This window comes from Tasmannia lanceolata, unplaced genomic scaffold (assembly GCF_043159265.1).
Source record: "Tasmannia lanceolata isolate RefF3 unplaced genomic scaffold, GAP_Taslan_0.1 ptg000008l, whole genome shotgun sequence".
Lineage (NCBI taxonomy): Eukaryota > Viridiplantae > Streptophyta > Magnoliopsida > Canellales > Winteraceae > Tasmannia > Tasmannia lanceolata.
In genome coordinates, this window is record NW_027518685.1 from 24,209,943 (window position 1) to 24,232,237 (window position 22,295).

At 37.6% G+C, this 22,295-nt stretch overlaps 1 protein-coding gene across 1 annotated transcript in view; it reads right to left on the reverse strand.

Annotated features, from left to right (window-relative positions):
• The window catches only part of LOC143884917 (pleckstrin homology (PH) domain-containing protein), a 113,423-nt gene that overhangs the window by 43,989 nt on the left and 47,139 nt on the right, over window positions 1–22,295 (reverse strand). The window contains exons 30-41 of the mRNA XM_077388775.1: window positions 15,146–15,289; window positions 14,435–14,725; window positions 10,716–11,372; window positions 10,412–10,600; window positions 7,819–7,922; window positions 3,154–3,443; window positions 2,881–2,965; window positions 2,400–2,747; window positions 1,565–1,927; window positions 981–1,470; window positions 654–817; window positions 127–289 (exon numbers count right to left, since the gene is read on the reverse strand). Of these exons, the coding sequence (XP_077244890.1) occupies window positions 127–289; window positions 654–817; window positions 981–1,470; window positions 1,565–1,927; window positions 2,400–2,747; window positions 2,881–2,965; window positions 3,154–3,443; window positions 7,819–7,922; window positions 10,412–10,600; window positions 10,716–11,372; window positions 14,435–14,725; window positions 15,146–15,289 (3,288 nt within the window). The remainder of the gene's footprint in view (window positions 1–126; window positions 290–653; window positions 818–980; window positions 1,471–1,564; window positions 1,928–2,399; window positions 2,748–2,880; window positions 2,966–3,153; window positions 3,444–7,818; window positions 7,923–10,411; window positions 10,601–10,715; window positions 11,373–14,434; window positions 14,726–15,145; window positions 15,290–22,295) is intronic.

Sequence of the window (22,295 nt, forward strand, 5' to 3'; positions counted from 1 at the left end):
AAGGAGGTGAATTTATCCTCAAGCAGTGAACCATTCTCACAGAAACCATTAAAGGGGGGAGGGGGGGGGGGGGTGTTATAATTTCCCAATATTAAATATCTAAAGAGATTAATGAGCAGAACTCACTTTTTTTTTATAGGAATCTTGGGCATGGCTGAGATTGTTCCAGCTTGCATAGGCTTGAAAAAGCATGTTTGCATTAGAAACCGAAATATTCAAATTCAGTTCCCTCGTAGAGATCACACGTAGCTGGGATGCAGCTCCCGGTGCATTCAGATTGTACAGGTATCTGCAAATGATTTTTGATAAGTTTAACCAAATATGTGCACTAACTGATATTAATGGATAAACATTTTCCTTATTGATATTAATGGATAAACATGAAAACACAGCCTTCCCAGATATGTGCACTATGCCAGACAGTTTACACCAGTGTCCTGTATAAAATAATCTAGCATGGCTATTATGGTTCATAATACCGATAGAACTACACTTGTATTCAAAGATAATTGTCTTTCTCTTGGTTCTAAGACAAATAAAAGCAAAGAATTGTACGCAATCCTATAAAGAACCCAGAACAAATAACAGATTTAGGAACAACTCCTAAAAAAATAAACAGCTGGAATAACTAAATACATAGTTAAAAAATTCACCTCACGAATCCATCCACTGGCTCAACAAGGGGCTCCCAAGAATCACACTTATCATTATATGATCTTGCAGCTAGAGAGAAGTTCACAGACGAATTCAAGTAGTCGGGTCTCCCATGTAAACTAAATCCAATGCCACTTAAAGAGATGTTAAGCAATGGAACCATCTGTAAGAATCCAGTTTAATAGTTATTGGAGTTGTAACAAAAATGTAAATTTCACACTTTCTATACATCAACCACGACATCTAGGTCTAAGTCTTCAGACTGATGAGTGGGGTACAGTAGTATCATTTAGTTAATAATATTCATGCTAATTCAGAGTCCTCACCAAGCCTCCATAGTCATCAAAAATTGCCGCAGAGAATGTTTTAATTTCTGCATTAATGACAGTATCATCTGAGCCGCTGGATGAATTCGAGTCTGCGAGCTTTAAAGCAAATCTTTTTGGAGGCTTTCTGAACCCACTGCGGACAAGAAATGTACCCGCCTCATTACCAACTGCCCATATGCTAAATGGCTCTGTTGTAGGGCTGACATCAGATGTATCCCATATACTTTCTTCGGGAAATTGATCACCAATGACCTTATCACCCCGTATGCATCTTAATGCACCAAAGTCAGCGGCCTTCAGTGTGCCCTTACATGCAACACATCCTAAGGAAACAAATCCCGGAGGAGCTAGAGGTAACCAGAAAGAAATATTTTCAATTCCTTTCTGTTTCTTGATTCCTCCGACAAGTTGAAAATCTACGGGGACTTTCAAAAGGGTTTCATCTCCACTCTCATGAAGAACAACTGAGTTGTTTGGAGGTTCATACCTGCATTCCCAATACCAATCTAAAAGTCAGTATGGGTTTGAGACGGATCATAAAACTGCGAGAAACCTACAAATTGTGATATTATGTAATGTACCCTTGAACAGCAATATCACCAAGATAAACCATCCCATGTGGGACTATTGGACGCCAGATGGACAGTTTTTTCCTGGAGCTTGTCCCGTGATTCCACCATACCAACCGAAAACTAGCTACAGCTTCAAACTGTCGGCCAGATGTAACAACAGCAGAATTTTCCATTCGAAGAGTGTGACCATGGTCTGAGGGAATATCTCCGATAATTGCACTCTTAGATGCTCCAGAAGACTCTCCTGAGTACCCAAAAAACATATGACGCAAGTCATACGCTTTACCATCTAAGCATATATTAATAGGATCTGCTGGCAAAAACGATCCTACAGAATTATCCACACGCCAGAATGCCAAACTCGAAGCATATCTACATATGAGAACAAGAAAGCATACATCAGGTGCAAACATGGTTTTAAATTTTGGCCGAAATACCGAAATTTCAGCAAAAAATTTGGATTTCGGTTGGGACCGAACCAAAATCAACCAAACCCGAAATTTTGGTTTTCTCCCAAATTTCGGCCAAAATTTCGGAATTTCGGATTTCGGTTGGGTCCAAAACCGAAATCAACCAAACCCAAAATTTTGGTTTCCTCACAAATTTCGGCAATTTCAGCCGAAATATTGAGAATTTGATCTTTTTACCAAAATTGCAGCATTTTTCCGAAATATCAGCCGAAATTTGGAAATAATTAATTAATTCTTTTTTTTTGTTCCGGATTTCGGCCTACCGAAACCGAAACCGAAATTTAAATCCATGGGTGCAAACACATATGAACTTTCAGCTGAACGTACAAGTTAACTGAGAATGAAGTATTGGAAACTAAAGACAATGAACATACAATTCAGGAAAACTGAGAGTAATGCAATCCTTCAAGGCACAAGGAGAAACTAAAGAAGCCAATATGCACAGAGCGGAGGACAGTGGCGGTTGTGTTCTTCCTGCAGAAACCACACAGCCCAGTGCAACATAACCTTGAGGTGCTATAGGGAACCAAATGGAGCAGCTGCTTTGTTTTTCGCTATCAGCAGTGTTTGGTACAGTCCTTACAAATTCACGAATGCCACTATCAGTCCCTTGGGAGTCGCAAGATACTGAAGGTGGCCAAATTAGCTTGAATGATACTGGTCTTTTGACTCTGGCAAAGCTGGTATTTACAGCAAGAACTCCTTTTGTAGGTGGTTCGTTCCTATATTAGAAAGCAAGACCAAGCAATTTTTTTTGAACAATAAGAATTTCATTTTTTTTTTGTTTTTGAATGGTAACAATAAGAATTTCATAAAATGTGACAAAACAGTGATCGCAGAAGAATTTCGACTGACAGTGGTGTGAAGCAATCCCCGAGCACAGCAAAGCCAGGTGGTGCACGTGGTCTCCAAAAGGCGCATGTTTGGCTGTTTTCTTGGTCTACAGGGGCAAAATATTTAGTTAAAAAGTAAAAAAAAAAAAAAAAGAAAAAGAAATCACCTATTGCATGCTGAAAGAACTGCTTAGAATTATATGCGTGATTCATTGCCATCATTAAAGAAGAAATAATTGAAAAAAAAAACGAAGAAAAATCACTAAAGAAAAAATGATACCAACTGGTGACATACACTGAATTGTTCCAACATTGTCAAACTGAGAGCAGACAACTGTGGATTTCTTGGACGTCATTCTTAGAAATGTCAAAATGTCTTCCTCAACTGCTAAGAAGAGTCTCAGGATACTGAAGGAGAAATTCATAAATACATCTGAAACAGCTATGAGGATATTGGTTTTCCCATGTGCGTTTGAAAATTTTACACAGGTGTCGAAAGGCTCTAAAACCTTTACACCATTACTTTCAACTGTTAACCCAAGTGCATTAGCACCCATTTCAATCGTATCTCCCTTCAAAACAAGCCTGCAACCACCATAAAAGGAAGTTATTATTATTATTTTTTAAATGATAAAAAGCAAGTTATTATTTATCAATAATTTGTTCTTCAATTTTTTACTCAAACAAAGATATGCAAAGTACTCCCTGAATTAACTTATGTAGCCCATTGATTAGGTACAGAAAAATATTAATAACCAATGCTACTATCCAACTTCTTCAAAGACAACAGTCACAAAATATTGACATAGAAACTAGGTGAGTGCAATGTATTCTAGGAGTATTTTGGGTTTTCTTGTCTACTTCAATCACAGTGTATTTCTATGATACAGACATGGGTATGATATACACGATAATCATTCAAGAGTTTCAATAAACTCAAAAACCAAAAGTGGAACTTCATTATGCTTATTCCTAAGCTAATTGAAATGCCCCAAGAAAGAATAAGTTTACTACTTACAATGTAAATAAATTAGCCAAATCAATAACGATAGGAGTAGCAAACTGAACAAAGCAATCAGTGGTTGCAAAAAAAGTTAAAGAAATGTGCTAGTTCATGCCACAACAGAAGCCTAGAAATCATTGGATGTGCTCTACGTTTTAAATTTCGGCCAAAATACCGAATTTTCCACCAAAATTTTGGATTTCGGCCGGGACCGAAACCGAAATTTATAACGAAATTTTAAGATTTACACCAAAATGGATCTCCAGTTCTATTTGAGCCAAGTGGTGCTTTACTTTACTTAACTAATAAAAAAAAGTATTTTGACTCTTTCTTTTAGAATGCCCGGCCGGCCGGACTTCACTTAGCTACGAGTTTGTTTTGGTCCTCTCGTTTCGAGTTCCTAAAAGAAGGCAAGTAAAAGAACCCCCCCTCTTCTCTAGGCTCTTAACTCTTAGGAAGAAGATTATATGCTTGATACCTCTTGTAAGCACGATCTTTTATAAACAGAGATTCCATCTTGGTTTCCTTTCTTAGCTTCTTGTAAAATCATCGTGATGTTGCCGCAGTGCTGCCCTTGTTTTTTTTAAGAAAGTAAGGGTCATTTGTAATCTTTTTCTTCTTCTTTTTTGGTGGGTGGGAGAGAGAGGCGTTGGGGGACCTTCCACAAGCATAGCATCCTCCATGGAATTTTGGATGGATTCAAGACAAATGGTAGATGGAATCCCATTGGAAGATCAACAGGGTGTTGCTGCGATGCAGAATTGATGGTAATGCTAAGGAGCATTTGTCACAAGAATTTCAAAGTTATCTTGGTAATCATGGTAATCTTCAAAAAACCGCTTGTGCTCATACTCAACAAAATCGTGTGGCAAAACATAAACATTGTGATATCATTGAAGTCACTCATACATTATTGTTTAATATACATCTACATCAGTGCTATTGAGGGATGTTGTATTGACTAGATGTTATTTAATTAACTCTATCCCATGTTACACGGATTCTTTTGAATGGACGAATTACCCGTGTCATAGCTTATAATAGCCCCCTCATACTTGGTTTAAGAAGCTTAGCATTATCGTTATTTCATATAAGTTTTGCAGAGGCCATGAAGATCATGATGCATCATGCTGCGTTTGCCTAGAAAGATCTACAAGTATAGTAGGTTTGGCAGTTTTTGTTGATTGTGTTATTGGAGGCAATAATGAGGGAGGTATCAACGTGTTGAAGAAATATTTGTTGCAACACTTCCAGACAAAGCACATTGGTTAGAAACCATATTTTCTTGGGATTACAGTAGCTTGATCTAAATTTGGTATTAGTTTATAACAGAAGAAAGTGTGTGACAGATACATTGTCACTTGTCAGAGGCTGTTTTGTTGGGTACTAGGCATTGGATTCAAATATCAAATTGTTGAAGGATCAGAGAGACATTGAGAACACTAGCAGGTACATGCGTCTTGTTGGGAAACTTATTATTACATGCATAGCTTTAAAACTCCCCCGTGTCATCGTGGATTCCCCCGAGTCGACTCGCTTTCCCTTGGCTGTGTTCCACATTTTGCCACCACGTTCTGCATTTTGCCCCATAGAGTCAATAAAAAATCCTTTGATTCTCCCAAGTTATGACCGCGTCAACCGAGTACTTAGCTGCATCAACCGCATTCTTGGCCGCGTCCACACCGAGTCGACAAGGATTTTTCTTGGCCGCATTTTGACCCGCATCCGTGTTTTTAAACACTGATACACGTCCAAATATTCCTTTTGCAGTATGGATAGTAAGTTTCTGCACTCACTTGGCGTTCCTCGCTAGAAGTTCATCGCATCTTACAACATCTCAAAGGTGCTCCAGGCCTCCAGCTAAAGGCATTATTTTAAGCCCAACAATCACTTGAATATTGAGTTCCTTTGATACTGATTGGGCGGCCTTTTGATAGACAATCTTTTGTCGGATATTGTACCTTTGTTTGAAGGAATTTGGTGACTTGAAGAAGCGAAAATTAGAGTGTTTATTTCCAGCTCCAGAGTAGAGAAAGCATAAAGAGCAATATACTATCTGTGAGTTTATGCCACTGAAGACACTAATTCTTGAGATAGGATTTAAGATTGAGGAACCAATGAAGATACTTTGTTCCAAAGTAGACTGGACATATCAAAGTAGACTGTCTTTTTACTTGGAAAAAAGTTTCGGGTATGCTTATATAATCTCGTCTGTGAAGTCCAAAGAACAACTTGCATACAGATTTACTAAAGCTCTTAGACATGTACTCGTATAGCTAGTAATTTAGTGATCCATGAGAGGACTGAACATATCAAAGTAGACTCACTTTATTTGGAAAAAAGTTTTAGGTAAACATACATATACTCATCAGTGAATTCAAAAGATCAACTTGCATACAATCTTCACTAAAGCTCTTGGTCATGAACAGTTTCGAAAGATTTGTTCCAAGCTTGACATGGGGTGAATATGAGAGAGGTTGTGGCACTATTGAATATTAATTACTTTTTTTCTTAATAAAGGATCAGTAAAGATCTGAGGTTGCTTGCGCAGTTCTCAATATCACTATTTTTCTCCCTTTCTCCTTCATCTTCTTTTTTTCTTCCCTCTTCTCTTTTCCTTCTTTTCTATGAGTGGTACTATTGCAATATTAATTAGCTTTTTTTAACAAAGGACAAGAGAGAAATCGTGAGCTTGCTTGCACAATTCTCAATCTCACAACTTCTCTCACTTTCTCCTTTATGTTTCCTTTTCCCTCTTCCCTTCTTCTTCGCTCATCTTAATTTATTTATTCTCTTAATCCTTAGTACATTATGATTATATATATATATATATATATATATATATATATATATATATATATATATTGTTAAAGTATAAAAGACAAATAACGCCTTTCTCCAACAGCTTAAGCTTTTGGAGAAGTTGGTTAGTTAACATGGTATCAGAGCCAAAGGTCTCGAGTTCAAACCTCCTGGATAGCAAAAATCCACATGCAATGGTCGGCCCAAAGTAGGACCACATGTGCCACGTGTTTGCCAAGTGGGCCACACGTGTGGGAGAGTGTTAAAGTATAAAAGACAAATAACGCCTTTCTGCAACAACTTAAGCTTTTGGAGAAGTTGGTTAGTTAACAACTTAACATATATATGTGGGCCCCCACTGTATTTTAAGCTAGTGTGTAGAGAACTCTTTTATACATATGAGATAAGAGTTCCTACACCTAGTGTAGATAAGTTGTCTACACCCTAGCTTAAAATACAGCGGGGGCCACATTGTTTGGGTGATCCAAAACATTCATTTGATGGGCCCTCGCATAGATAGGGTATGCCCAAAAAATCAGCTCCATAGGATCATCCCAACCCTTCGAACTATGGAGGCAAATGGACAGACTTGTGAAGGTTTATAAACGTCCATTTTTACCTCCACAAATCGTAGGGTTGGGATGATCTTATGGAAGTTATTTTTTGGGCACATCCTGTCTATGCGGGGGCCATCAAATGAATGCTTTGGATCACCCAAACAATGTGGCCTCCACTGTATTTTAAGCCTAGGGTGTAGATAACTTATCTACCACTAGGGTGTAGGAACTCTTTCATATATATATATATATATATATATATATATATATAGAGAGAGAGAGAGAGACCAATTCTATCATAATACAAGACATACTTGTTCCACCATTTCCCATAAGTCATAACTAGTATGCAAATGTATGGATTCACTATTAGAGTAACATGACAATATGACTATTTATATTTGACAACATTATAGAAAAAAAAATGCATTTTAAATAGCACATTAAAAAAAACACCTTCGATGGTACAAGAAAATACTACAAATTTCGAACTAAAATCTATAGCAAAAGTGAAGATTAATAGAGAAGAAGCAATATAAGAGAAGTTATAGCCTCAATAATGGATCTTACATCTGCAAGACAATGTCAAGAAAATTACCTACAAAATACATCTAGTTGAGCATGCAAAAGCTTCGTAGAAAGCATCATTGATTCCCCAACATCCTTTGAAGAGTTATAAAATGTAAGTTCTGGGCCAATAGCCTGAAGAAGAATATGATACTGTTAAACAACAAGAATATGTGATAATAAAAACTCAACAGTAGTAAAAACCATGAAAAAAAAATACACATCACATAGATAGCCATCGTACTAGATGAAAGATACCTTTATTGAACATTTGAGAAATACAAAACACAGCCCGTCGAAGCAAGCCAAGAAAAAAAATCAACCAAAGGAAGCCAAATACAAGTTAGGCATCTTCTGCATACACTCTAACATGACACAAAAATTTACCAATCTATCAACATAAGTGTTTCCTTCTTGTTGAAAATGGGAAAAGAATACTCGTTAGACCTCAGTAAAGAAAAGATCTCTCTAAACAGAAGTCTAGATCTTCAAGGAAGGGGGTTCTCCCTCCTACGCCTTTGGATCATGTTGAGAGTCTCCTTCTACCTGCAGCTTCTTAGCAAGATTCTGAGAGTCTAAATTGATACCATTTCACACAGCCTGAAGTTCAGCCTCCACCGCATCACATTCATCACAAGGACTGGAAAAAGGCGGGATAAAATGAGAATTAAGGTAGGAGAGCCCCCACTCCCTCCCACCAAATGTAGGCCATACAGCTTGAAGTGGCATTGCGATTAAGGAGCTTGCTGTTTCCATCAAAATTTAGTTTACCCAAACCTCAGGGGGGCATGACTTAGAGAAAACTCTGTCCCCCTCTTAATGTTATTTGACGTAAAAAGCGTTAAAGTCTACCCACAATAATGATTTGACTTATGAAAGCTCATCAACACCATGGTACACACTGATCATACCGAAGAAACTCCATATACAAGTGGCTGAGGGACTCTAATGGAAATTCACAAGAGACCATACCAACTCATTCTCATTATTCTCAAGCAATAGATAGTACTTACCACTTACCAATGAGGAAATACACAAACACTCGTCAAATATCCTAAGGGAAAGGCCTCCACATGATACTAAAGCAATAATCATCTGAACCCATGGACCATCAGAATATTCCACAATTGAGGCCCAAGGATGTCGACATGAGCATAAAGGTTAGGAAAAGAGTTGGTCAGAGGTTCACCACCACTTATCCGACCAAAATGTGTCTGCAACTTTTCCAACACATTTGTTCCATGGAATCCTAAACAACAAAATACCCACTACTTTTCTATCAAATCGATCATAACGACTACCTACATTCCACAAAATTGTGCACCACAAATATGAACTAATGAAATGCCCTTCCATCCAGTAAAAAAAATCATGATCCCTAGGGAAAAAATGATATGCTAAGATGGGAATAAGGATATCAAACTCCTACAAGAATAACGGGAAGTTCCAACCAATAAGACTGTTGATGTACGTGTGTGTGTTTTACGATTGAGCGAACGAAATTCTTATAATAATTTTGCTTCTCCCATTAATATAAAAAATCAGAGGTCATTAAACACAACGACTTCATGTCCCTTTTCTCCTCATCTTATTATCCTTTCTTCTCTTTCTCTTTCATCGACCATGAACTTCAACTATAATAAGGAAAATAAAAGGAATAAAGACGCAATTATGCAAACAAAAAGAAAAGGGAAAAATCCAAAATAAGGATACGGATAAACGGTATCCAAGAAATAGCCTGCAACCTTATCCTTATCATAACTTGTTGTCTCAAGCACTCCAATCATTTTTAAGGATCCTGGTTTCAAGGCTTCTTTTCTACATTAAGATGTTCGATGCACTTTTTGCATCATTTTCAGCAAAAATAAAAGGGACGACAAGGGTTTTAAAGTCCCTATTGAAAATAAAAACAAGTTAACTGTGACCGAGACAACAAGGGTCTTGGTGTTGCTGACCTGCTCATGTCTCCGATCACATTCACGAGAAAGTCCTATTGAACATAGAAACAAGTTGACCGTGACCATCATTACGGATAACTGCATTTTTTACAGAAGATGAGGGCGTCCAGCCTTAAATATTTATTCGTAGGTCCAAGTAAATAGTAATGCCTAATTGAGGAGCAGTGAAGAAGCATGGATGAATTATGTAGGCATGGAAGACAAGTCTAGATAAAGTCAACATAATGGATGAAATCAGGCTCTGACTTGTATCTCTAGTTTTCTTTCATGCACCAGCACATTCTTTTGAAAAAAATAAAACAAAAAAGTCCACATGCATATGACATGCTTAATGAGGATGAATAGTGAGATTCGATTTGCATAATATTTAGCATGAATAGGCAAACCAAGCAAAATGGCACCTTTAATCGGTTCATCCAGAGCTATCATTGAAAATGCACAAAATACCAGTATTTCAATTCAGTCTAAGAAGGAAAATTATAAGGTAAACTTGAATTTGTTTACTTGCAAGTGGGATACATTGACTTGTGCGTGTGCCTATTCACCATCATAATTTCTTTTCAGGTACCATACATTAATACATGGAATCAAGTGAGGGGAACACTTTAAGAAACTACATATCTAACTCAATTTCTATTAAACGCATGAGGATATATAATACTGAACCTGCAACTCAATGATGAACTCCGTAGGCCTATCAGCGACACTGCTTGGAGCTGGCACACTCTCTGTCTTTTCCTCTGAATAGTTTTGAAGACCTATATTCCCTCTCTCTAAAAAGACATGATCATCTTCTGAAACTGAATAGCTACTATCAGCTCCAAGCAAAATACAAGAATCCAAATATTCCCCATTCTGCAGTAAGACATTTCCAATTAGAATATAGATGGTATTTAACCAGATTGTCAGAATATTTATCTTCAGGGCCAAGAGAAAATGGTATAACACCATTTATGGGAGAGTATAATACCTTTATCAAAACATTTTTAAATTGCAATCTTTTCCCACTTCCAACATAAATTATAGGCTCGGCGCTAGGACAAGAGAGATTAATTCCCTGCCTATCCTGTAAATATAGGTTGCCGCCTTTCCCATCATAAATGAAATGGTCGAATCTTTCATCATCAGCAATGAGAGGTCTCTGAGGAGAGAGCGAGAATTCCGTAAAGGGCTGAAAATAAATTGGTTCATTAAGAATGGTTGCATCAACTATATGTAGAGGGTGGTCATCCTCATCATTGGACAACATACCACGAACCGTTGGAACAAAGAACTCAGCAATAGCCAGTAAGAAATCAAGTGCAACAAGCAATTGCGGCCTTTGAACACATAAAGAGACAGTAGTTAAAGACTCGCTAAATTTGGCATCAAGAATTAGCATCGTAAGGACTGGCTTCAAATCATGGACTTCTGCAATACTTCTTTCATCAGAATCAAAGACAGGATTATTATTATCATCTGCATAATGAAGCGGAGTATATCCAATACTCTCAGGTTGTCCTATCGCAAGCCTAAATTCTTGCTTGGTTCCCTCACGATCATCAATAACAGATAAACCCTTAAGTGTTGCTAAAAGGAAACCTTCGCCCAATGAATTAGATTTGTATAGAAGCCACACACCACTCACCTGAAATAATAAGATGGTAACATATAAGAACAGCAGACGACCAGTTTGAACAATAGAAAAATAAACCATGTAGCAGTTCTCAATGGTATGATAAAAGCCAATCAGTCAAAAGCATCAAAGCAACCCATTTAATAAGAAATAAACCACAAAGATGGATATCATTGAGATGGAAAAATATATTAATGCCAAATCACAGCCAAAAATTTGATGGTAAAGAATAAGAATAATGATGGGCACCTGCGATGAAGTAATCTGAAGACATTGGCAGCCAAAACATTGTCATTGAATCGATGCTTATGGGATTGTTGATGCGAAAGAATATGAATATTCAACATTGGGTGTATTTTGGGTAGAGGTTAATGTATCAGTTATTGAGAGTTCAGTAAATGGTTCACTTGATCATGGTCACTTCAAAAACCACACAGGTTAAGATAATGCATATAACATCATGGGGTAAATGGTTCACTTGATCATGGTCACTTCAAAAACCACGCAGGTAAAGATAATGCATATAACACCATGGGGTAAGTGATTGTTTAACTCGAAATTTTTGTTAAAAAAAAAAAGGAAAGAGAGTACATTACGCTGTTCCAAAAATGCAAAACAGATACACACAAAGTTAAAATACTTTGATAGAAAAAAAAAGCCCACGACTAAGGGAAAGAAATCCCTAAACTTAAGGAAACAAAAAAAAAACTCTCGCAAAAGAGGAAATAAATCACCCACATTTCAAAAAAAAAAAGTAATTACGTAACACCCCACAAAAGGGGAATTTGTGATCGTGGAATCCTGAATGAGGGTTGAGGTGGCAGTTGCCAACGACTCCAGTAAGAGAAAGTGGATACAATGAAATTGAAGATAAGGGGTGAGTTGGTAATAGCCAACAACTCCAAGGAAGCACTATAAATAGAGGAAAGATCCTTTGGAAAAGGGAATGGATCTTTTGGAGAAAAAAGGACGGAAAGGAAGAGAAGAACCAAAAAGGAAGAAAGAAAAGGAGAGAGAGGTAAACAAAAAGATTTCTGAAACTAACAGATTTCTGAAACAAAAAGATTTATAAAACAAAAAAGATCCCTTTAGAATCTATTCCTAGAGACTCTAAAGGGAGAAGACCTTTCTCCTCCAGGAGAAAGATGATGAAGATAACAATTCCGCAAAAGGAAGACGAAAAAGATCCCTTTAAAATCTCTTCCTGGAAACTCTAAAGGGAGAAGACCCTTCTCCTCCACGAGAAAGATGATAGTTCCCCAAAAGGAAGATGAAGAAGATCCCTTTAGAATCTCTTCCTAGAGACTCTAGAGGGAGAAAGATGATATAGATGACGGTTCCCGAAAAGGAAGATGAAGAAAACCTCTTTAGAGTCTCTTCCAGGAGACATAAAGTGCAGCCTTTCTCTTCCGAGAGAAAGATGATCTCTTTAGAGTCTCTTCCGAGAGACTCAAAGAGTAAAGAAGACCTTTATCCTCCACGATAAAGATTAGATGGCTCAAAGGAGTTTCTCTTCCAAGAGGACCCTTTATAAAAAAAGAGTCCAAGATACAACTCAAGGGAACCTCTTCCAAGAGGGCACTCTTCCAAAAGAATCGAAATATAAATCATCAGAGATTCAAATTCACTGTCTCTTCAAGCCTTAAAAGAAACTCCGCATCCAAGAGGATTTGTTTAGAAGAAAATCAGATTTTTCATGAAGTCCCTATTTGGATGAATAATCAAAAGTGGTATTTTGATAGGGAACCTCTTGATGGAAAATAAGAGGTATTTTCTTTTCTTCAAGAAATGTAATTAACGGCCGATAGAGACGGAAGTGTACGTCCCCACCAAAATTAATAAAACCTCCTCTCGCAAGAGGGAAATTTGATCTCAATGTATTTTATGCGTGTGATTTTCTTTTCATGCATGCGAAATTTGTTGCGAACAAATTTTTTGGTCACTTCAAAAACCGCACAGGTTAAGATAATGCATATAACATCATGGTTGTAACATAAATTATTTTTTTTTGAAAATTATGGTTGTAACATAATTAGCAACAACCATTCAATTATATATATATATATATATATATATATATATATATATATATATATATAATTAGCAACACTTCACTATATCAAGAAAATCTGAAGGTAACGGTTCAGGAATTATAAAAAAATCATTAAGTTACATTGGATTATATAGGGAAAATTAGTAGGAATATTAAATTGATTTAATGTAAGAAATAGAGAAGAAAAAAAGAAGAAGACCGGGAAACAGAGGAGAAGAAGAGGTTTGGGGAGAAAGGGAAAACATGAGTGAGTTATGTCTCAAGATCCCAAGCATTTATTATTTATAATAGACATTAAAAAAGGAAATCCCTTATAAGTAATGGGCTTATCACGTCAATTTATCTCAATATATCTCAACATGTTTCTCTGCCGCATGGTTCCACCGAACAGGAAAATTTATTACGCAACTGTTGAAGTACTTGCAACAAAATAACCCCTCAGTTGAAAGAGGGACGTTTTATAGTGCAACTGCGACTAACAGACAGTAAAACAACAAAAATACATCCTGACACAACTCCGACTAATTGCTTCATAAGAAAATGACACAACTCCATCTGATTTCTTCATAGGAAAAATTACAGATGTGCAATTATAGATGAAATCCAAGATATTATTGGTGGCCCTCATCATAAGGCGTATCATGTTAACAGATCCGCTAATGTCGAAGCCAATAAGTTAGACAAGGATGGAGTAGATAGGGAGAGCATGCAATCGTTTGAATATCTTCCTCCTTGATATTTTCTCTTGTATTCCCTTTCTGTATTGTATTGTATATTTTCTCTGTATCTTGCTTTCGGCTTTTTGGCCCCTTTTAATAGATCATACTTACCTCTTCAAAAAAATTGAAAGATACAGAATTGATTAGGCTATGAGAAATCATTCCATTGTGTATGAGTGATGCCTCTATTTTCATGGTCACATTTCTATCAATCCATTGGATACAACCTCCGTTACCAAAATATAGCACATGTAAAAGACGAGAAAAGTACTCTCGGCAGCCAGGAAAGGAAGAAAAAATACCTGCAAAGTAGCCAAAGCTGCATCTCTTGTTACCCCTGAATGCAGGCACAACTCAACCAAATTTATGGAAACAGATACTTTCATGGTGATCCATGCTTGTCTACCCTCGGCGGCTTCAAATTCAACACCTGATGGCAGAGGATTCAGATGCTCCTTTACATCTTCTAAAGAAGTTTCAAAACCTTTGTCCAATGGAGGAACAGTATGTGGGGTCTCAGAGATATTAGATAATGCACATTCTGTAATTATCTGGTACTCTCTGTTAGATAAAGCTGCCTTGAGCTGTTCTATCTGGTACACAAATCAGACACAGAACTTCAAATGAAAATGTAATCTTGGAGACATCATCAATAAAATCTAACAAATACAGTTTGTTGAGAGAGTGAGAGAGTGCGAGAGAGAACTAGAGTTCTCTTCCTTTCTTCATTCTTTTTTTTTTTTTTTTTTTTTTGTGTTATTGTTGGATCAGAAAACCCTAGGCTCTGATACCATGTTATTGTGGATAAGGAAGAAGAAGAAGAGTGAGGGAGAAGATGGAGTCTCCACTAAGGAGCTCCCATGTAATATGATATATATAGGTGCCCAACTTAGGGTTATATATACAAAGACAATAATACCCTTCAACAAGACTATAATACCCTTCAACACTAACAAACCTTTGGAACTGCACCATAGTAATAAAAAAATGAAAGGAAAAAAATACTACATTACCTTAATAGAAGCCTCTGTTGCTGGAATTTGATGCAGCAGATCCCGAAGTGAACGACGAATAACTACAGAAATTCCTTTGACATCCTGTATTATACTTTCACCACATCCATTTCCAGTACTAACTCTCAAATTGATGTCTTTAACCTGCACAACTCACTGAAGATAAGATTGCAGAAATGCACAGATATTTGGTGTAGGAAGAGACATCAATTCACATCAAGGATATCTAGTTGAATAAAACTGTAATAGGTGAAACTTTGCCAGAACTGTTGAAAATGGTGAACTTTAAATGTATGGTAACCTTCCGAAATAGTGAGGTCTAGTCGAAGAAGCTTAAAAGGTTATCTCACATAGGATAAGGTGTTCAACTGAACATTATGTATTGTTAATATAGTTATATGCAATGTATCTGAAGTTCCAAACAATTGATATAGGCCCTGAAATCTTGCAAACTAACACGTTAATCTTGAAAGAGACAGAAGAGAAACCACACTTACTTAGCCTCATGCATCTTAATGAATGTTTCCTTTAGCGATCAGGATTTTGACTCACATTACTCCTAACAGCTTTAGATTTTCCATATGCTAGCTAGTTATTTACAGAAAAATTATGAAAGCTGAGGAACATGAAAGATCGAATTGAGCTATTTTTTTGGACGTCAACAATGTGTCTACAAATCTTGATGTATGGTATCTGCACTACCAAAATGAAATAAACTCCACTTCAATGGCAGCAAGTAAAACAAAATCCCTTTCCCGTCAACTATTTGGAAGGAAATGAATAAGAGTTTTCTACGGCCTTTTCAAATATTAGTACTATAATTGGCAAAATTATAATTGAAGTCCTTGAAAGAGCTACTCTGGTCGATTGTTTTAACTTTCAAGAGAGTAGCTCTTGCTTATCTAGCATCGAATTAGGCTCTTTTTGTGTGTGTGTGTGTGTGTGTTGGGGTGGGGGGGGGGGGGGGGGGGGGGGGTGTGTGAGTGCGTGGGGGTGGGGTGGGGGGAGGGGTAACTTTTAACGATGTGTCTAGAAATCTTGATGGTTGGCATCTGCACTGCACCACCAAATGACATAAACTCTACTTCAACTCAATTCAACTCAACTAAGCCTTTGTCCCAAACTAGTTGGGGTCGGTACGTAAACTCCACTTCAATGGAAGCAAATAAAACATTAAATCTTTATATCTCAGTTTAGGTGTATCGTCTTAAGGTATTGTAGTGGATTTCGATGGTAATATGGTTTTGTCATATACAGTCCCAATTGGCAACTTCGCTAATGAAACAAAAATTTGCATGTTTGGACAGGATTGAAGATTATGGCTGTCATGGGTGTTGCGAAAGTGTGGATTGAAGAGGAGGTTCCTTAATTGTAGTCAAGTTGCTGATGGGGAAATCCCTCGATCCCCCTCCCCTCCCAAAATAAATGTATTATTCTTGACTTCTTGGGGAGATGGGACATATGGTGTAATCATTTACTGATTATCTACGTCCCTTGTAGTGAGAGGGCCAAATGGCAATAGGGCATTATATTCCTGCTTCGTAACATTTTGGGATTTTTCCTTTTCCTTCTTTTTTTTATTCCTCCTTTCATCATGGGTCCTTTCTATTGGTCGTGATACTCTTGTTGATTCTTATGCACCTCTTCAAAATACTTTTTTTTTTTGGGTGAGCATTCAGAACCATGGTTTCAAATTTCAGTTTCGGAATGCATTTCGGTCCACACCGAAACCGAAATTTCCGCCAAAATTTTGGCCAAAATCCAACGAAATCAAATAAAAGATATTTTATCTCGTATAGAATTTCGGCCAAAATTTCTGTAATTTCCACCGAAATTTCATGAAAGTATTGATTAATTAACAAAAGAGTGCTGCAACGGAGATAAGGATAAAATCATAAAATAAGGATAAAACCTTAGACCCCGTTACCAATTAGTTAACTTTTTCATATTTAATGTAAATATAAAAGAAGGATATAATCTTTCCTGAAATTCACGCCTAATTTCTCTCAACGAACTCCACTCATAGAAAAGAGAAGAACAATGAGATTCTTTTAAGATATTTCTAAAAGACGACCAAAAATAAAAAGAAAAACCAGTGGTGAAGAATACTACCTGAATTTTGGCCATGATTCTGTACCGAAATGTTTCAATGAATTTATAATATTCGGCTGAAATTTTGTACCGAAACCGAAATTTAAAACCTTCGTATGCGTTAAAATATAAAAGATAAATAATGTCTTTCTTCAACAGCTTAAGCTTTTGGGGAAGTTGGTTAGTTAACAGTATGTATGGGTGAGAAGAGTAGAGCTGGATGGGTAGGATCTGTGTGGAAAACTGATGGGGAAATGGGGTTATGTAGAAAGTGAAAAGGTGAAGGTTCAAAGGGTGATATTAGAGGAAAATATGCTATAGAAATTAGTGGAAAAATGGATCAGTACCTGGAATGGCGTGTTGGGTCATTCGCTACAGGTAGTGTCCTAGACGGAAGAGAGCACAGCGAAGAGAGGGAAAGAAGAGCTGTTCATAGCGAAGATAAAGAGAGAAAAGAATAAGAAGGAATCAAGAAAAAGGAAAGAATCAAGACTAAGAAAGAAATCAAGAACAAGAACAAAATCAAGATTAAGAAAGAAGAAAGATAGGGGTGAAAGGGAACAACCCATCCATACGAGTGAGAGAGAGGAATAGAAGGTGGCGGGTAATGAACCCAACCGTGGGGGGTGTGCTTTCTTAATCTTAAAATCTCCATGGAGGAATGCTTTCTTGACATGCAAGTGATAAAGAGACACCTCATCTTGGTTGTTATAAAAATGATGACCCTCACGAAGTTCCAACTTTAATACCGGTGCCAATGCCTCTAGTTAACCCTTTCCATACATTGGAGCATATCACTTGGTACTTTGGTAGCCAAGAGCTTTATACCTTTCAACCTCCCTATTGGGCTTGTATTTATGATGATGATGCATCTGCAATCTACAGATGGCTTTTCTTTTAATTACCAAATCCCAAGTAAGATAGTTCTCTAAGGCTTGCACCTCATCTTCCATAGCTTTCCTCCAAGTGGTCGCTTAGCATCACTATGAGAAGAATTAGCAGCAAAAAAAAAACTCTCTAGGAGGCAGATAAACAATCATATTGTGCAAGTTCTCTTCACTTTTCTAGAATTAGTGGGCAAGTCAAGATCAACAGAGGAAGGACACGGAAATGTATAAGCCAAAAAAGATGTACCTAGGATAGAATCATAATGCAATGGATCATGAAAGATGAAACCACCAATGCACATCCCCTTTCATCATTTTCTTTTCGTAAGTGATGATTCATGTAATCTTGCTTTGCTGACTCTCTTGAGATGGAAATGGAAAATGACTAGTCAATGATAAGAATAGGAAGTACTATAATGTCGTCTCGTCTGTACCGTTTTCCAATGTTGGGGCCAATTCAGTATATCATTTTTGAAACCAAGAATGCCCACAATTGTACAAGTTGATGGAAAGAAAGGAAAACTTATCTCTAGGTGGACTCAAGTTTTGAAGAAAACACCAGGGTTGCAAGAGCGAGAATCGAAAGCGGGAATCGAAGGCTCCCGGAATGGTCGGAAGCGGGAATCGTGAAGTCGTAGGAGAGTTGCAGGAGTCACCGGAGAATCACCGAGAATCGTTGGGGAGTTGGGAATTGCCAAGGAATCTCCAGAGAATCGCCAGAAAATCGTGTTTCACATAACATTAAACTGTGGTTCCCAAAAGTGGGAATCACGTTTCTGGGGAATCATAAACCGCGATTCCCAAAAGTGAGAATCGGGTTTCCGGCGAATCCAAACCGGGATTCCCAATTTTTGGGGATTCGAGAAGATTCCCGTTTCGGATTCGCGGACCGGGGAATCACGGTTCCCCACTCCCAGGTAAGAATCCTGCTTCCTTGGAAAACACACATCTAAATACATGAAAAGGAAGGGTGGATGGGAAATGAACAAACCCCAAACATTCAATAGGACACTTATTATTCAACATTACAGGTGGTAAACGATTTACTGAATAACATACAGCCTATGGAATCACACCAAAACCATTTAGTACCTACGTTTCCGTGAGGACAGCTCAAGCAACTTCCAGCAAAGGTTTTAAATTTCGGTTTCGGTCGGCATGGAAACGGAAACATGTCGATTTCGGTGGAAATCTTGTAAAATCACGGAAACATATGAAAACATATGCAAATGATGAAATTTTTTAATCTTCTAAAAAAACATATACAAATGATGAAATTTTAAGATGAAACTTTGGGAAATACTAGAAAAGGCACAAGTATATGGATAGAAACAATCACATAAACAACAAAACAATCCATAATGGCTTAATCACATCGAACACCTAGTAGCATGTGTTGTCGCGCATGTCTAGAACAGTAAAATCAAAAGAAGTACAATGTAATGAAATATAAGAAATGACAATGACCAGTCTCCTCCTTAAGAACCCAAGCTCTATGTCAATACCACATAGTTACTAGGTATTATTGGCCCCATGCCAACATGAAATCCTATGCATAAATATGTTTACTTTGTTGTGAAGTTCAATGGTGTTGCCTACCAAATACACAGTTTTAAAACTCCCTGTGTCCGCATCGACTCCCCGAGTCAACTCCCTTTTAACTTGGCCACGTTCTGCATTCCGCGTTTTGCACTACAGAGTCAATAAAAACTCCTTTGATTCTCCCGAATTATGAGCACGTCAACCAAGTACTCAGCCGCGTCAACCGAGTACTCGACCACATCGTGCCGAGTCGACTAGGATTTTCTTTAGTCGCATTCCGTGTCGCATCTGCGTATTTAAACACTACAAATATAATTCTCTACATCAATGAATGAGATGAAATGAAACGCAAATAATATCTTTCCATTTTTTGGCGTCCTTACCATTTCGGTTGAATTTCGGGATTTTCGGCTGAATTTGAGAAATTTCATAAAAATTTTGGGGAAATAATTACGTGAAAGGAAATCATGTAGATTTCAGTTTGGTGGGGATGGTAATGGAAACATTTCAGTCATTTTGGTGAGATTTCAAGGAAATTTAAGACCATCATTGTGAGTCCAAAACTTTAATTTTGAGTCCAATAATCAGTTTTGAACTCGCAATTGGTTCTCAAAACCCAAAACAAACAGGGCCTCATCATATATGAGGAACCTATCAACCCTTTTGCATATCTGAGGCGACGACGACAAGCCTCATGGTTTCCTTCTTGCGAGCAGTGACGATTCTCCATTTTCAGTGACTGAAGACAACGGAGACAGGAACAATGGGGAAGAAGAAAAGTACAATTACCATTTTTTTTAAAAAGAGAGAAGAGCACGATTGGGCTCAGAAATCCTAGATCCTCATGAAAGGGCCTTTATCTGGCACCAAATGCATCCAAAACAATACCAACTAGGTTTTCTCCTCGCTTGGTTATACACAAGGTTTAAAATTTCGGTTCCGGTTTCAGTCACCACATAAATAGAAATGTTTCAGTCTCCAGACAAAATTCTGGCGACACGGGCGGAATTCCCCATTTTTTGTTTTTTTTTCATTTCTTCTTGCCTCTTCTAGTTCTTTTCTCTTCTTTCCTCGTCTTAGTATTTACATGCAAAGTCATTTACTTAAGATTTACATGTAATTAAGAGAATATTCCCATTTGGATCTATTAAAAATAGTTTCAAGACCCAAATCTAAAAGGATAAAAAGTCAACTTTCCTGTTCTAGTACAAATTTTGAAACTCAACTCGATAAAGCCTTTGTCCCAAACTAGTTGGGGTCGGCTAAATGAATCCTTTAGAAAAATTTCATGAAGAAGGTGAAAGGAATCTACCCGGCTCTAATCCTGGATCTAGTTGGGTTCTTCTACGTGGATCATTTTCTTTCATTCTATCCTATCCAAGGTCATGTTCTCTGTTATGTTCCTAGCTCTCAAGTTTTTCCTCACTATTTCTACCCAAGTTGTTTTCGGTCTGCCCCTATCTTTTTTTACTCCATCAATTTGGCACGAGTCGCCTCTTCTCACCGGAGCATCCAAAGGCCTACATTGGATATGTCCAACCCATCTTAAGCGGTGCTCTCTCATCTTCTCCTCAATTGGTGCCACCCCCACCTTTTTACGAATGTCTTCATTTTTAATTCTATCTAACCTTGTATGGCCGCACATCCATCTAAGCATTCGCATCTCCGCTACACTCATCTTATGCACATGCTGCTTCTTGGTGGCCCAACATTCTGAACCGTACAGCATGGCTGGCCTCACAGCTGTGTTATAAAACTTTCCCTTCAACTTGGTAGGGATTTTACGGTCGCACAAAACTCCTAAGGCAAGCTTCCACTTCAACCAACCTACTTTTATTCTATGATTAACATCCTCTTCAATCTCTCCTTCCTTATGTAGAATTGAACCAAGATAGCGAAAGATATCCCTCTTAGGTACCTCCTGTCCAGTCATATTTACTACATCCTCGTCCCGCCTCCTTACATTACTAAAGTTGCACTCCATATATTCTGTCTTAGTCCTACTCAGTCTAAAACCTTTGGATTCCAAAGTAGTTCGCCATAACTCTAACTTAGCATTTACTCCTGCTTTGGTTTCGTCGATTAATACTATGTCATTGGCAAATAACATACACCACGGCACCTCATTCTATATACCTCCGAAAGCTCATCAATAACTAGCGTAAAAAGATAAGGGCTTAGAGCTGATTCTTGGTGCAGTCCTATTGTAATTGGAAACTCACTAGACGTGTCATCCGTGGTTCTGACACTAGTTACTGCTCCATCGTACATATCCTTAATCACATCAACATATTTAGTCAGCACTTTTTTCCTTTCAAGGACCCACCACATAACACTCCTGGAACCCTATCATACGTTTTCTCCAAATCAATGAAAACCATTTGAAGGTCCTTTTTATTTTCTCTAAATCTCTCCATTAACCGCCTAATCAAGAAGATGGCTTCCATAGTCGATCGTTAAGGCATGAAGCCAAACTGATTTTCTAACACCTTAGTCTCTTTTCTTGGTCTATGCTCAATTACCCTCTCCCAAAGCTTCATGGCGTGACTCTAGTACAAATTTTGAAAAAAACTCTTGTTTTTTTTGTTACAAATTTTGAAAAAAAAAAACAGGTCGGCTCAAAATCCTAA